The 16,813-nt window shown below is 36.7% G+C and overlaps 1 protein-coding gene across 2 annotated transcripts; it reads left to right on the top strand.

Moving 5' to 3' along the window:
• Positions 1–250: 250 nt before the first annotated feature.
• LOC131737689 (probable asparagine--tRNA ligase, mitochondrial) lies at positions 251–16,149 on the top strand. 2 transcript variants are annotated; one of them, XM_059028286.1, is made up of 14 exons: positions 251–756; positions 1,645–1,754; positions 2,437–2,557; positions 3,614–3,754; positions 6,392–6,472; positions 10,394–10,497; positions 11,947–12,079; positions 12,946–13,044; positions 13,139–13,176; positions 13,320–13,386; positions 14,337–14,474; positions 15,171–15,268; positions 15,774–15,800; positions 15,957–16,149. In XM_059028286.1, the coding sequence occupies exons 1-14, from the start codon at positions 598–600 to the stop codon at positions 16,099–16,101; spliced, it is 1,461 nt and encodes a 486-aa protein (XP_058884269.1). In that variant the 5' UTR covers positions 251–597; the 3' UTR covers positions 16,102–16,149. The 2 variants fall into 2 exon arrangements, with proteins under 2 accessions (XP_058884269.1, XP_058884270.1); XM_059028287.1 differs by lacking the exon at positions 15,774–15,800.
• Positions 16,150–16,813: the final 664 nt, after the last annotated feature.

Raw genomic sequence — 16,813 nt, 5'->3', positions numbered from 1 at the left:
ATAATGTATAATAAACAACACATATAATGTATTTATTTAATTTAATTGAGAAGAAAACAACTTTAGAGTTTGAACGCTTTTAAAGTTTCTCTGTTTCATAAATCAAGTTTATGTAAGGTGCGAATATGTAAAGTTGCCTGACTCAAGAACAAGGCTGGAAATAAACGAAGGAGAGTTTAAACACTAGGAAAACAGATAAAACTACAACCCCCGGCGTGCATTTCTTCCACAGGTTGCGCAAGAACCACCCTCCATTTCGCGAATGGCTAGTTTGGGCGTCAATAATCTGAATCCAGCCAATAGGCAATGTAGCGGAAAGCAAACTGCAGAATTACAGGAAACAAGCGGAAAACGTGGCGTTCAGTTATATTAAATAACTCAGAAATGCAAGAAGTAAACTGGAAGTTTTAGTAAAAGTATACAATGTAGAAACGGTTCTCTATATGCGGTTGCGTTGGCACTGAATGTTTTAATGTGTAGTTGTTTTAGTTGAATTTGGCAGTGACCTTGACTGGTATTTGACGTTGTGAATTTTTAATTGTGGATATGGTAATAGAAAAAGCTTATGTAAAGCCTATATTGATATTTATTTAAGCAATGTTACGGCTCAGAAGATGCTCGTTGCTTGTGCGTTTCACTGGTGTTTCTAGCACTGTTTTATCTAAGTGCAGATTTTACTGTAGAAACGTGGGTAATAAATTGCGAATTTGTGAAGTGCTGGCATCTGAGGAAATCGGAAGAAACATAAAAATCCAGGTAAGGCAGCTGTACTGTTTTTCTTTTTCTTTTTTTTAACGCATTGTATAATATGTCTTAAAGCTGTAGTAACATGATTTCTCATAGCCTACCTTTTGTTCATAAACATTAAAAATGCAAATGTTGTAAAAAAAATAAAATAAATAATAATACAAGTAAACTTGGTACTATACCTGTGTCAGTGCAGTCAGGTGCCTGGGAAGCATTGGTAGTTTGATTAGTTATTAAAATATCTTCCTTACAGTACATGTATTACAGATATAATATATAGTATAGTAGGATTTTACATACCAGAGTAACCCAACTTCAGAATCTGGGGATATAAAGTGAGCGGTTGGCAAGTGCGTCGGCATCTCACAAGCTAATGTTTCTCGTGGGGTGGAGGGGTTGAGAGTTAGGAAAATTTGGGAATAAAATCGGACTTTTATTCAGATTGAATTCCCCTATTTCCCTGAAAGAATTAGTTAATCACTGAGGAATGATAACAATTTAACACCTCTGGCTTTTTGCCATTTGGTTTCTTTGCTTTTAGGAAGGGTTTAGAACTAAAGTCTCCATTGCTCATGTTTTTGATAAATAGTCCAAATAAAATTATAACTACAACACACTTCTACTTTCAGTCTACCTTTTAAAAGTTTTATCTTCCAGTGCTTCTGAACCTGTCCGTGATGTCTCCCCTAAATAAATTACTTATCTGGGGACTGATCATTAAATCTTCAATACACCCATTTTATTGCTGATACATGCTTGAGATTTCTGTGTTTGACTGATGGGTTATAAAACATCATAATAACAAGCCTCTTCTCTAGCTTGTGATAGAGAAGTGTGAGGGCGCAACATTGTTTTGTTGGACAGCTGAATCCACATATTGTTCTTATTTTATTTTAGGGTTGGGTTCGTTCTGTCCGGTCTCAGAAAGACGTTTTATTTCTCCATGTCAATGATGGGAGCTCCCTACAAAGCCTTCAGGTCGTAGCTAGTCCCAGTCTGGATGACAGGTAAGATGACAGAGTAAACTAAGCAAACAATATCAAACATATCTCAAAGATATCTTGATATGAAATGTATAAGGACCCCATAGAGAGGCTTATGCCCCCTCTGTCAGTGCCAGTTCAGACTGGGCTGACATAGCTTGATCTCACCTGTTTTGTGACTGGCTCATATGGATGAAGTTACAAAATATTAGCAGCCGATGTGAAGGATGCGAGAGTTGGGTTTTAAACTTCAGAAAAAAAGAATGTAAGCAAAACTTAACAGAGCACTATGAATGAATTCTATTATCAGGGAAATATTGGAGGTAGGTTTCATTAATTTATAAATGGAAATTATTCAAAAGCTTTATACATATCGTCAATCTTTAGTATAGCGACTTTTGCATAGGGTCCGGTTGCAGATTGGATTGTAGACTGCAGTTGGAAACGTGACATTATACGTTTCACGACTGTTGCCTGAAGCAGTCTGGTCTGAATTTGCTCTTTGAGCTGATTATAAGGTTGTAACTAAATGATCTAGGGTGATGTGCACCTTGCCCATTACTGTTTTTGACAAGAGTAAACATTAGCAGATGCAGTATTATGTGCTGCCATAAAGGTAGACAACTGTAGGTGTAATTTTGACACATACTGTGTGCTTTGTGTTTTTTTGTCACAAAATGACACTCTGTCTGTTTAATGGCTTCAGACACCTCACGTATGGAAGTGCAGTTGAAATCTCTGGAAACCTGATAAAGAGTCCTCACAAAAAACAAAGTGTAGAACTGCAGGCGGACAACATCCGAGTGGTGGGACCTTGTGACCCGGTGGTATGTTGTTTGAATAAAATCTGGATCAATGTTCTAGCCCCTTGAGTTGTGCACACTCTAATGGTATATAACTGTTGTTTTGGGGGCTCTAGTTGTTATTAATCATTGTCTCATATACAATTTCATGAATATTGTGTTATTTGAAAAAGAAAACTGCACTTACTGTCTGTATTGGTTTTCTTTTTTGATCTTGTGTTTTCACAAAAGATCACAAATACAGCTGGTGCTGCTCTTAGGGTTTTGTCAGAAGGGGATGATATCTTTATTATTTGTTAAATATGTATGTTGCTCACGTCTCGCATTGATCAATAGTTTGCAAAGGACCTGGTCCTGTTACAAACCTTTGGAGGTTCTGGCTCTGTAAGAATTCCTGCAAAGTGGTAAAATCAAAGCGTAGGGCTTGGTGTTGAGCACTTACCCTGCTGTGATCTTCAACAGCTTTAAAAGCTCTGATTCCCCAGCTGAGCCTAGCTGAGCCTGGCTAACCCCTGAAGGAACTGTTCTCGCCAAGAGTGCTGAGAGAGCAGTATCCCTGCGCAACAAAGAAAGCATGACTGCATTTTTTATTCTATTAGTGGAACTATTCCTTCTCTGTATATTCGTAATATAACACAAGTCTGAAAATATCACAGACGAAAAAGCTAATTGCCCCTATATTCCACTGCTAGCATGTCATTTACATGATTTATAGAGAAATAATGAAAGCATTTAGTCTTATTTTCCAGTGTCAGTGTCCCGTTTAGACATTTCAGGGATTTAGTGAAGAGATAAGAGGAGCCTATGGGGTTTCCAAAATAATTTAACACTGCATAAGTGCAGCCGGTTACCAAATTAAGACATGGGCTCAGTTAGTAGATATTAGCATGGGGAGGCAGTACTGTAGCTTTTGGTTCTTAATATCAACGCCCTGATAATAACTTGTTGAAGTTACAATCTGGTTCATCACTGTTTAAAATGAGTGTTATTTACTGCACTAAAGGCACTCACATCTGGACTTGCTTTAAAAAGAGGCTGAATGTGTTCAGTTACCAGGTGGGAAATGTCTTTCTTTTGCAGGTTTTTCCTTTTAAAATAAAAGAAAGACACCCTGTGGAATACATTAGACAGTTTCCACATCTTCGGTGCCGGACAAACTCGTTTGGTTCCCTGCTGAGGATTCGGAGTGAAGCAACTGCAGCCATCCAGTCTTTTTTTAAGGTGAGGCTATGAAGTACAAATTCACTTTAATCAATCCTAACCGTCTCTCTCTCTCTCTCTCTCTCTCTCTCTCTCTCTCTCTCTCTCTCTCTCTCTCTCTCTCTCTCTCTCTCTCTCTCTCTCTCTCTCTCTCTGTGTGAATGCAATTTTCAAGTTAATAGTGATAAAAGATTTGATTTGCTTATTAGATATAAAACCACTAGCTCTGAAGATGTCAAAAATCAGTTGTAAGTGGAAAATTAAAGACACAGGTTTGTTTTGTGTTTGTTTTTACATTTGCATATCAGAATATTTGTCACATTTTAGGAACAATACTAATATTTAGCAATAATAATACTATGTAATGACCTACCTGTTTAATATCATATAATGTATATTCCCTGTCATTCTCATAAACCCCTTAAACTACAGTTGAAGCATTGTTCACTGCATCCTGTGCAACACTGATGTGCTTCCCCTCTTCATATTCAGAATCTTGCTGGAATAGGTTATAAGCATGGCAACTAACGGTTGAAGAAGAAACAACAATAAAGAGTGATACAGAACATGCATAATAGAATATTAATAGATGGTTATAAAGCATCCCTTTAACACCTAAAGCGCAATGTCAGTGAGAATTCCAAGTGTAACACATGAACAAGTTGAATCAAATGTAAAATCTCTAAAGGAATTTGTTATTCTGCTTCCATATGAACCTTATATCAGGAACCTTTCATTTGAAAACTGCATCATATGCCTGTGGGATGTAATAAATGCAACCATTGCATTTAAGTCATATGGACAGGCACTGTAATATACAGTATGCTTATTTAGCCTAGGCATTGCATCATTCTTCCTTTCTCCATTATAAGGTTTGACCTGGTCCATTACAAATAATAGATTGTTCAACACACTGAAGCTCTACATCAGTGGTCTCCACCCTTGGTCCTGGAGAGCCCAAATCCTGCAGGTTTTATAGGTGTCTTTACATCATAAGTGGCTAACGATCTGGAACATATGTAAATCCTGACTAATTAAGCCAATAACTGGTTCAGTAAAGTAATTGAGGAATTGGTTGGAATGAAAACCAGAAGCCCCTGTGGCTTCTCTAGGACCAGGGTTAAAGACCCCTTCTCTACATCCTTGGATCAGTTTTATTTTAGTTGAGTATGATTTTCAAAGAGCGTTAACCATTGCCGGTACACCTACAGTATGGTTTCTATTACACTAAATATTTCAAATCAAGGTTAGTTCTTCCCCTGTACAACCACAAGGGGGCACCTGCAGCTAGTTTTCAGTAACTAGACAATCGGTCACTAAATGGAGTAGTAGAGCATACAGAGGTTGGCAGGTGCTTCACAACTGAAACAAAAAGAAGAGTGGGATTACCGGAACTAAGCCTCTGTCTAAAGGACTTGTCTGTAAGAAGCAGGTCATGATACAAAGTGCAGAGGGCCTGATGAGCTACTTTCAGGATGCATAATAAGACCAAATGATAATTTAATGACCGGCTGATCTGTTGAAAGACACAAATGAAATGAGCTGGGGGAGATTGTGTATTCATACCAACTATCAAACACACTTATTCTTCATTGAAGAACCACTAGGTGAACTACAATGAGGATGCTGTGCTTTTGGTCTTGCATGCCGATACAAACGATACATAACTTCTATTACAGGGCGGGGTGTCATGTAAAGAAAGTGTCCTGATTCATCGATACACAGTGATTCGTTACACCACACTGCTTATTGTCTCTGAATATTATTTTGGAACTTCAGTAACATGTCATTATATATATATATATAGATATATATATAGATATATGTTATATATATTTTCTTTATGGCAATTGATAATAAAAAAATGTGCGCTTGCAAAGCTTTGTTGCCCTTGATTTGTGCAAACATAAGATAAGCTATAAAACACTGCTTTAGCCATTGGCGGGATAACATTTCAGCCATTTCCTGGAATGCCCTTTAAACTAAACAGCTCTTCCATGTTATGGCAGAAAATATCATGTATGTTCATTAATCTGCAATATTAGCTCGCCTCCCTTGTAGAATGGTAGTAATATAGTCTGTTCAACATGGACAAATCAATTGATTATGTTTGTCTTTCAGAAAGGAAATGCTGTAGTAAATCAACTGCTATAACACATAATCGATTAGGGTTGTATAGTATTCAGACCTACTCCCTTGGTTATTCATACTTAAAAGAAATGGGGCACTTGATTTAATTCCCTACATACATGTGACTTGATTGTAAAACCCACCGTAATGTATATTACTTATTTCTTAAGTTATATAGCAGCTTCACTGATCGTTTTCTTTTCTGTTCTGTTTCTTTGCTGATATTTTATGACTTGAAATATGTAGATATTTCAAAGACAGCAATACAAAAGGAAAACCTGCTACTGCATCTTGGCATGAAAAAACTCCCATGCTGTATGTCGGTTTCAAATCAAATTGATGTACTCCTTTAAGACATCAAGCATTACTCCATGGTTGTCTCACTATTACCCCATTTTGTAGGTAAAAATGAGACAAAGTTTCTTGATCAGGAAAGAATTATAATGATAGAATAATTACCGGTAGTCATTGATGTAGTATATATCCTGCACTTATCTGGATTACCAAGATATACTTTTGTTGTTTCAGGAGAATGGTTTTGTGCAGATCCAGACACCTGTTATCACGTCAAATGACTGCGAAGGAGCTGGTGAACTCTTTCAAGTTGAAGTAAGTAAAGCAGGAAAGTTTTAACAGTGACATTAATATATAAAAACATTACTAGTTCAATCAAATAAGCAAATTGCTGTTTATTATTGGAGATATTTTGATTCCGCACTGCCTGTGAAAATTCCCTGAAGGCAAAACTTGCCCCTCAGTATGTTCAGATCTCATACCGAATAATATCCTTGTCTGGTGGTGCACAGGTGACTACCTTGAGAGATTTGAAGCAACTGCTGGCAAGTTTGTGGTACAAAAAATGATTGGATTCAGAGTTCATCTTGGTTCATAGAGGTTTACTAGTTCATAACCAGCTGGTTCAGTAGCTTTGCAGTATTCCTTGCTTAGGTTCACCGGATGAAAAAAGTTAGCTTGATAGCACGATCAAGGATGTGTGTTGATCTTCAGTCAAGTTAATCAAAACAAATGAACACAATTATTTACACCTAATACACAGCAAATAGGACAGGATTTGTCCCTGTGCGGTAGCAGAATTGTGTTAAATAAACAGGCATTACTGCCCCGAAACTGACTCTTTTTTTCTTTCCGCGTGAAATAAAACCTCCTAAATTCTATTTTCCCCTTTACACAAAAAGGTGGCTTAACCTTAAAATATCATGAGGGTATAAAACATGTGTTTAATGATACCTAGAATAATTTTATACCACAAGGAAGTGGTTTCCTTTTCTTTGAAAGTCTGTAAGTGAAACTAATACTCCATATTAAACGACTAGTGCTGAAGGTAGTTGCCTGCTTTTGTTACTGAGCCAATATCATTCATTTCAGCAATAATATGATCATAGGGTGCAGTGCTGCTGTAACCATGGTTGGTTGGGTCTCCTAATAAAGCTCCTGTAGCCTTGGGATATGTTAGTAGAAGATGTGGCCTGTCCAGTGTAGATAATTTGCAGTTTCTTTAATTATCCAATAGCAGGATTGAAAGATGACATTTTTCTGCCTCACGCCATTGCTGTGCTCATTGAGTGTAGCTTCTTAATGAGCTGTATTGGTCCTCCTGATAATTAATGTTACCAAAAACAGTGCAGTTTGTTTTTTACTAGTACTCAAGCATTAGCAGTTTGATATATAAATAGTTGAAACTGCACCAGGGCGTAGAGCCCTTTGTAAATCTGTCCCAAGGTGTGTTGCAATGCTGTGTATTATAGCGCTAACACTTTTACACTTTTTAGGAGAATGACAAGAGAAACAGCAGCGCATATAAAACGAGGTAATGATAAATGACAGCGGTTCTGGAAAAATTGAATAAACCAATCAGTGTGCTTCAAGACACTCTTGCAATGACACGACTAATGATGATGATGATGCGTTATCAGGTTTCAAAACAGTACTGTATCAGTTGTGAATGAATCGCCAGCAGTGCCAAAAAGGTGTTCTTTTATGCAAAGTTCCTGTTCCTTTAGGCGGAGCATTTACAACACTTTCTCAACACTTTTCTAAAGGTGAAATGAAACCTGTTGAAGTTGCAAAAAGGTCAGGATCTACACGCTGCAGTACCGAACCTGACAAAATCCTAACCGACGAGTGCTGATGTCGTGCATGTGATCCTGGTCATTTTGCTATTCCTGCACATGTGAGGTTCAAATAAATGGTCATAAAAATTGTCCACAGCTTCCAAGCTTGCACAATTGGCAGCCTGACCCTGGGAGAGGTGATGGGTTAACAATTCATGAACATGATATTTGTGAGGAGGCTTGAGCAAAGTAGTATCCACCTTGTACTGCATGTAACTATACCCAGTGTGTTAACTCCCTCGCCTCCTTAGTATAGCTATGCATAAGCTTTGTGTTGGTGAGTTCATTTATCATTATTTTGTCCTGCAGGATTTCAGTAAGTGGTGAATTACAAGGTGATATGAATTGATGCATTGCTTTAGCATCAGGAATAACTGCACTCATGCCACTCAATGCTCTATATTTATACGTCCATCATTTTAAACCAGGTCTTATGTGATTAAAACCCGAGACCCATTATTCCAGGTCAGGCCATTTGTCATAATGGAACCCATTCATGTGTGACATCCTGTCTGTAAAACTCATTGCCTCTCTCTGCAACAGAAAAATAGCTGCAGGAATTCATATTTAATTAGCTATATGAACTAAATGTAATTGCCTATTTAATTCCAAATATGTATTTATACATTCATAATTAGTTGCACACTATTGTATTTCAACTAGAATTACCTGATTGATAATAATTATTTATTATCAATTTTAAGTTTTAAGTTAGGCTATTTTAAGTTAGTGTTGCTTCAGACTAATCTGCTACAGTGTGAATTTCAATGGTTGCTTTACTTGGAACCTGATTGGCTGAAACAACCCATGCAGTTTATAACTAACAAAGAGATGAGTTAGGTTTGTGCAGTACAGGACTATAAATCCTAGTTACGAAGCCTGGCTAAATATAGGCCCAGAAGTTGATTTCCAATGACCTAATGGCAGTCCAGAACCCGGCTTGCTAAAGTCAATTAGCAAATTAAAAGACAGAGTCAAGAGCAGAAGAGGCTCACTGGCAGATGGTGAAAAGTATCTGATTTATAAATCAAAATTGTACAAATGTGAATGATGATTAGGTCATAATGATGTCTTATTTTTGGAATGATTAGGAAGTTGTCATAGAAATATTCTGTTGAATGTTAAAGAGTACATAGTTCATACCATAAATATATATATATATAGATATATAGATATATAGATATATAGATATATCGATATATATATATATATAGATATAGATATAGATATAGATATAGATATAGATATAGATATCTCTATCTATATCTATATCCTAGTATGAAGAGATTGATCTGATGGTCAAAATATCGGTTTATTGTAAAACTGTGTATTATTATTATTATTTATTTCTTAGCAGACGCCCTTATCCAGGGCGACTTACAATTGTTACAAGATATCACATTATTTCACATTATACAGATATCACATTATTTTTACATACAATTACCCATTTATACAGGTGGGTTTTTACTGGAGCAATCTAGGTAAAGTACCTTGCTCAAGGGTACAGCAGCAGTGTCCCCCACTGGGGATTGAACCCACAACCCTCCGGTCAAGAGTGCAGAGCCCTAACCACTACTCCAAAATGTACAAGTACATTTTCTCATGTGAGAAAATATAAGATCCGCTTTTCTCATTTTTTAAAAGTTTTATACTGGTTCCCTAAAGCACAGTGGGTCTTGCAGATTTTAATAATGCACAAAATAAGTTTTACTTTTGAACTGTGTTGATTGTGTATGTTGAGCATTTGTGTGGTTTTAAAGTGCACCTGGATTAGTAGAGCAAGTCTTTTTCAACTTGCATTCACAATTGAACGCTGTTGAATTTGTTGGGAAATGAGCATCTGACTCCTTTCCCGTCGATATGTATTTGTCTTGCACTACTAGCACATACACATGTACAGCTATGGACAAACGCTTTGCATCAGCTAGAATTTTAGGATGGAGACATAATAAAAAATAAACTTAACATCATTTAGATCTTTTATTTAACATCACGTAATCAGAGAAACTACAAAATGATATTGCAAAAGTCTACTGGAAGCTATAATAGTAGAACAGTATTTCATGTTACATTTTGAAATGTCACATTTTTCAATTTGTCAGTTTGTCGTTTAGTATATGGGAAAACTACAAAGAAGCGGTATGTAATTCAATGTTAACGTAACATTATTCACTCAACTTTATGAAGCAAAATGTGTTAATTCCATAGGGTGATGCAAAATGTTTGGCCAGAGCTGTAGACAACTCTGGAAATCTCTTGGATCCTACACTAAGACCACTTTGAATTCTGCAGTTTTTAGAAGTCAGTTGTTTTAGTACCTTTTGAAGTACAGGGCCTCAGTCAAATAAATGCACCTAAACCTCTCAACCTTTTGCTTTTGTTTTATTATCCCCAGCCGGCTACCAGAGAGAAGCAGCAAGCAGATGAGAAATCCCATTTCTTCTCCGTTCCTGCCTTTCTCACTGTGTCAGGACAGCTTCACCTGGAAGTCATGGCAGGGTAAAGGAAATCGAATGCAAGACTGCAGTATCGAAAGAGTTTTTCATTTAGATTTTTGCGAGGAATCTAGTCACGGCTCCTTGGTGGAGAGTCTGGTTGGAGAGTCTGTTTCAATCCCTCCGCTAACCCCCTCCATCGCTCAGTTTAGGACATTTTATGAATACGCTTTCATAAATTACTTACTGTATGTATGTGGTGTATTTTATACAGATATATTTTAACATGATCTTTATTCCAAGGATGTATTTTAGAAGGAGACATTGAGGGTTTTTATCTCCGTGAATAAAGCCCCTGTTCTTTAACCTCTTTTGACCCAGACCGCTTTTGACCCAGACATTTTTAGCAATAACCCTCATTATTGTCACAGCCCCCTTCCTAAATTTAAACAAAGCCCAATTCATGGCCCTGGGAGCCCCAGCAAGTGTGTATCCGGTACTTGCATTTCTGACTTGCATGCAAGTCTATGTGATGACGAACTCTGCCTGGCCGCCAGCTTTTCCTGTGTACACCTGTGGTTTTGATCCTTTAAGATACCATTTTTTGGTGGTTCTTGGAAAGGAATCCTAACAATCAGGATGCGCCTCATGCAGAAGAGTTGTAGTCACATCAGGTTCATGTTCAAATTTTATTTCAATCAGTTACTCATCAGATACAGAAAAGAGTAGAGCCTGGAAGGCCGCTAATTAAATCAGAAACAGCAGATGGCTAGTTGCAACTCCTCTTTCTGCCCAATTAGTATAATCCCTTAAACGGCAGTTTTTTTGTGTTTTAACAGTGGTTGGTTTTTAGAATAGCAGAAGTATACACTAGACATTTGTTACAGCTGGTAACATTTCAGCCGAGAATGTTCTATGTAGACCTGTAGCCCATTCTGAGATACTGGAAATTAAGGCATGTTATAACTTATTTTACCTGCACTTATTTAGACATTTGCATCAGTAAATTGACTTGTAAAAGGATGTATTTAGAGATTGTTGTGCAAAACATGTATAGTAGATTCATAGAAGGTTACAGGCAGCCATAGCCATTCCTGTGCCTTGTAATTATTACTTTTAAATAGTCACAGAATTGCTACCATAGAAAATAATCTGAAGGATTTACCCTGTAATGCCTGTGGTACTGTATGTTCGCTGTCAGTTGTCATGATCGTTTTTGAAAGATAGACTTTCGGAGGAATTTTTTTAATTTAGGGTTTAGAAATTTGAATAGTTTCTTACATGTTGTGAAACTACTGACAGCCTATCTGACTGCCAGTAATGGTCAGAAACGCCCCCTGACTAACTCACCTTGTCCTTCGTCCACTAAATGGCCTTGAAACTTGAGGTTGTCGTATTGTGAGGGTTGATGTTGATCAGTTATGTTACTTTGTACTTTGTAAAAAAAAAAATACACAATGTTGTACAACAAATACCTACCAACTGACAAGATTTGTATTGTGCGTATTTGTAGGGCCTTTTCTAATGTCTACACATTTGGGCCGACTTTTCGAGCTGAGAATTCCCAGAGCAGAAGACACCTAGCTGAGTTTTACATGGTGGAGGCAGAGATCTCCTTCACAGAGAGTCTGGAGGATCTAATGAAGGTATGTTTTCATTATACAGGAGTTGTTTTCCAAAGACCAGAAGCTAAATTATTAGCAGGGCTGCTGCACACCATTCACAAGTCTTATTTGACATAATTACAGTTATAGTCTCTTGTATAAACAATAACTCGTATAGCAAGAACATGAATGAGAATGCAGAATGTTGTCTGCCCTCCAGAAAGTATTGGGAGACAGGATCGTGAATATCATTGGGAGCTCAGACAGCTTGTTGGTGAGAGAGGTCTGTTTTCCATTCAGCATTGCTTTATTATAGCGCTTGCAATATGCTATCTTGGAACAGTAACTGAACATCTAATGAACAAAAATGAAACTGAAACAACCGAGTCAAATTTCAGTTTACCGAAAAGAAGAAGCTGATTCACAAGCTGATGTAATTCACCACAACAGACACTTGCTTTATTTTCTTCCTCTCATCTTAAGTGGATAGTTTGTTTCTGAGACAAATTTAGAAACTGCACTTATCTCCTAAATGGCAGTCAGCTTTCTTAATCTGGGTAAAGATGCCAGGTAGTAATACTGCTGCTGGCACAAGTGCAGAGAGCCAGTTGAACTATCACCTCCTTTTATTTTCCTATTTTCACAATAGTTACCTTATAAGAAGCTGCTATGATGTAAGCCTATGTAGCAAACTTCTGAGAACACATTTGTGGATCCTTTCTGGTCAAACCAGATGCAATGACACACTTCTCCAAAGACCAGATAAAAATAAATATATATTGAATTCTTGTTGGCGGTACCTGCTGTAAAATTAAGTGCAACTATATAATATTTATAAAATATAATTTTCTATGTGTTAAGCAGATATTATTATTATTATTATTATTATTATTATTATTCACTTTCAGGTCATGGAGAACCTTTTTAAAACTTCTACCGAATGTGTTCTTGCTCAGTGTTCAGAAGACATAGACCTGTTTCACAAATATGTATCCCCTGGACACAAGGTATGCAGAAAAGCAATCTTAGCCATCAGCTTTGTTTTCTAATTGTGATCATTTTAATGGAGAGTTCAGAACTAACTTCCTCTTGCCATTTAAGGACAGGTTGAATCGCATGCTGCAGAATGAATTCAAAGTGTAAGTATTCTGCTTGAGCTTTCAAAACTAAACATATATATATATATATATATATATATATATATATATATATATATATATATATATATATATATATATATATATATATATAACCTACATGTATTTTGCTTTTGTTTCTTTAGGATCTCTTATACAGAGGCTATAGATGTTCTGAAACAGAGTTCACAAACGTTTAACTTCAAACCAGAGGCAAGTAAACAAACAAACTGTTAAACTATAGAATAAAATGCAACCCTAGGTGGCTCTGTGGATTAATAAGTCTATCGAGTGTTCCGCTGCATTGGAAAAAAAGAGAAGTGTGAATTGTGAGACAGACACACTTCCCTTTTGTTTGTTTTTTTGGTTTTTAACATGGTTGGTATTAGCACGAATAAATTGTATACATCAAACGTACAATAAAAAAAAAAAGATTGAAATGAGAGCCTAACTTAGAAATAGTTGTAGCTTTTATCTAAAGACAGATAACTGGGCAGTTTGAAAATATTTGTATTGAGTTGCAAAAATCATACAGCTGTGAGACATCCAAGCACAAAACATAAAAGGGAAATGCATTAATACAAAAAAAAAAATTTACAGGCACCAGTGGTATTAATAATTGTATAAAAATCAGTGAATAGTGTAAAATGATTCAAGATACATTGCTGATAAGGTTAAATAAACTGTAGAGCTATACACATTTCAGAACAGAATTTGAAACTAACAGTAATCAGTAGTGGGGTGTATTATTTATCAGTCAGTTTTCATTGTCAGACCCACAAGATCAAAGCTTTTGACTATTGTATTTTGTTAGTGTTTATTAGAACAATTTCTATAGCTTCTGGTTTACTGAAAGGTTTTCAAACCACTTAAAAACACTTAAAATAAGTTACTGATGCAGCGAAATTAAGGAAAAGCTGATTCATATCCTTTTTATTTTATTTTTTTTACCCAAACAGCTGTTGTTAATAAATCATCCTTTGAAGAAGTATTAAAAAGTTATTGGGAATAATTCATCATTCAAACAGGACTATAAAGAGCCATTTCTTAGATAACCTTAGTCTAAACTGTCGTCTAGGGGGAAAATAAATATATTGTTAAATGGGGAAGGAGCTACAGTATATAAATGTGTTATTTTATACATATCTGCCATTGTATTTCAGTGGGGTTGTGATCTTCAGACAGAACATGAGAAGTATCTGGTACAGCACTGTGGAAATATCCCGCTGTTTGTCATCAACTACCCATACGATCTGAAGCCATTCTACGCCAGGGACAATGAAGATGGACCGCAGCATACTGTAAGTAATTTGGAACTGGCCTGCAATACTGAGGTCTGCAGATAATGTGATGTTAAATCATGATCGTTTTAATGTCTTCGCTTGACGTGTGTCTGATTTTACCCATCATAAAACCGAGCACCATATATGCAGGGACGTACTGGCATCACTGCCATGTTCAGATGATTATTGACATACTGTGTGTTGCAACTTGGCAACAGCATACAGTGTATAATACATGTTTTTTTTTTGTTGTTTTTTTTTAATATGCTTTTGTGATTCGATACACGAGGTGGGTGGATGGGATAGAGTCAGACCGAACATTAGCATTGTAGCAGGAGGGAGTGTGATCCAAACATACAATTATGCTCTGTCTCCTAGCAAACTAGCAAATGTTTAAAAATGTATTCCTCAGAATAAAACCTCCACAGATTACGTTGAAAAGCAGGTAGATGTGATATAGACAACACAGGATTCAGCAAAGTGTTTCTTGTGAACGCTGCAGGGTGTTTTGTAACCCTAAAGTTTAAACACATTACCCAGCCAATTTAGAATATTCTAAATCCAGCATCTGCAATCTGTCCTGATTTTGACTGTGGGGAGGGCTCTTTATAAAATATATACAGTACTTGCACAATATCATGAAACAATATGCATTCTACTGAACAGTACTGTGCATTGTTTTTGTTAAAACCCTGTTCTGGTTGTGTTTATCAGGCCGCTGCAGTGGATCTTCTGGTGCCTGGGGTAGGAGAGCTTTGTGGAGGCACCCTGAGAGAAGAGCGACTGCACCTGTTACAATCACGCCTAGACCGGTAACTCACATTTACTGCACAAGCATCGCAGGATAATCCATACCATACACAGCAAAAGTGTTAAGCGTGATCACCGATGCACACATATTTATCATGTGACAGAGATGAAAACAGAGATGTGTGTTTTACCCTAAAGGGATTATCATCCGCTGGGAATGTCCTTGGCACAGTACTTTAAATTTGTCATTGTGGCCTGCTTTTTAACAGTGCCGATGCCTGGTGGTACAACCTTGTATCTAAAAATACTAAAAGGAAGTTAAAATGAAATTACAAACACTACGAAGACATTGAAATAGACTTCTAGTCTCAACGCTGTTTCCTCCGCTTGGTTTCCATTTGACATGGTAACTGATATCTCCAAGAAAGACAGACCTTTTCAGGCAGAACAGATAGATCTAGTGCCTGGATATTGCCTTTAATTTTTAAAAAGTCAAGTGGATATAACATTAAAATCAATTGAACACTCGCTGTGGAGCTGTATACAGTCTTGTTTATTTCTCCATAGGGCGAGGATGACAGACACCTACCATTGGTAAGAAAACTCTCCATGTGGCCAGCTTGTTGATGCGTCTTGTTATATAACCAACTTTGTTTCTGTAAAATAAATATAAACCATGAATTAATCCAATTTAATAGTGTTCATGGACTATTAAAATATCTTGAAACTTGTTTTTCCCTGTATTCCCAGGTATTTGGAGTTGCGTCAGTTTGGCTCCGCCCCCCACGGAGGGTTTGGGATGGGTTTTGAGCGCTATCTGCAGTGCATCCTGGGAGTTGACAATATCAAAGATGTAATTCCTTTCCCAAGGTTCTCCCATTCGTGTCTTTTGTAACCAGAATTGTATATTACAGAATGTTATCAAGTAAAGAGTGCGTTTTTACCTTTGGTGTCTGGTTATCTGTCTTGCACGTGGAGTCAGCAAATTGCAATTTCATCTTCCAGACCATGTTTTTTAGAGTAACAAATATGAACAGTTCTACAGAAAAACAATGGGTGATTTTATCTGGTGTGATTTGAAGGTTATCTAGAAGTGACTTTGGGTAAACACTCACTCTGTCTTTGTACATTGCAAGGGAGTGAGTGTTATCTACCAAATCTCAGCTACATTTGGGTTTTTATATATCGGGTCAAGTGCCTTTTATATTTTTAAAGAGATACACATATATTGTAGGTGTTTCCTGCCTGACAACACAGTGCCTTTGTAGAACTGAAAACATTTATATTTGCATTTTCTCATATAAATATGCTGTGTAATATCAAGCAATGAATAATCAATAATGGGCAATCAGCCGGGAAAATAGAACATTTAAAAAACAAAAATGGGTTGCCGTATATAATTCAGAAATGTGTCCACTTAAAATAGATATAGATTTAAAAAAAATTGTCTGTAGCTGTATTAGATGCTATGTCCTTCTTTAGTAAAAACGTCAGCAACAATTGCCCAATCCAATGTTATGTAATGTTTTATCAACTAAAATATAAGGAAGTAGAATTATGCACAGCAGAGCATTGCAATTATGTATCTTAAAATAAATAGTTTTGCA

This window comes from Acipenser ruthenus, chromosome 8, assembly GCF_902713425.1.
Source record: "Acipenser ruthenus chromosome 8, fAciRut3.2 maternal haplotype, whole genome shotgun sequence".
In the NCBI taxonomy this organism is placed as follows: domain Eukaryota; kingdom Metazoa; phylum Chordata; class Actinopteri; order Acipenseriformes; family Acipenseridae; genus Acipenser; species Acipenser ruthenus.
Note: the sequence above shows the minus strand (reverse complement) of the source record. Positions and strands in the feature narration are given on the sequence as shown.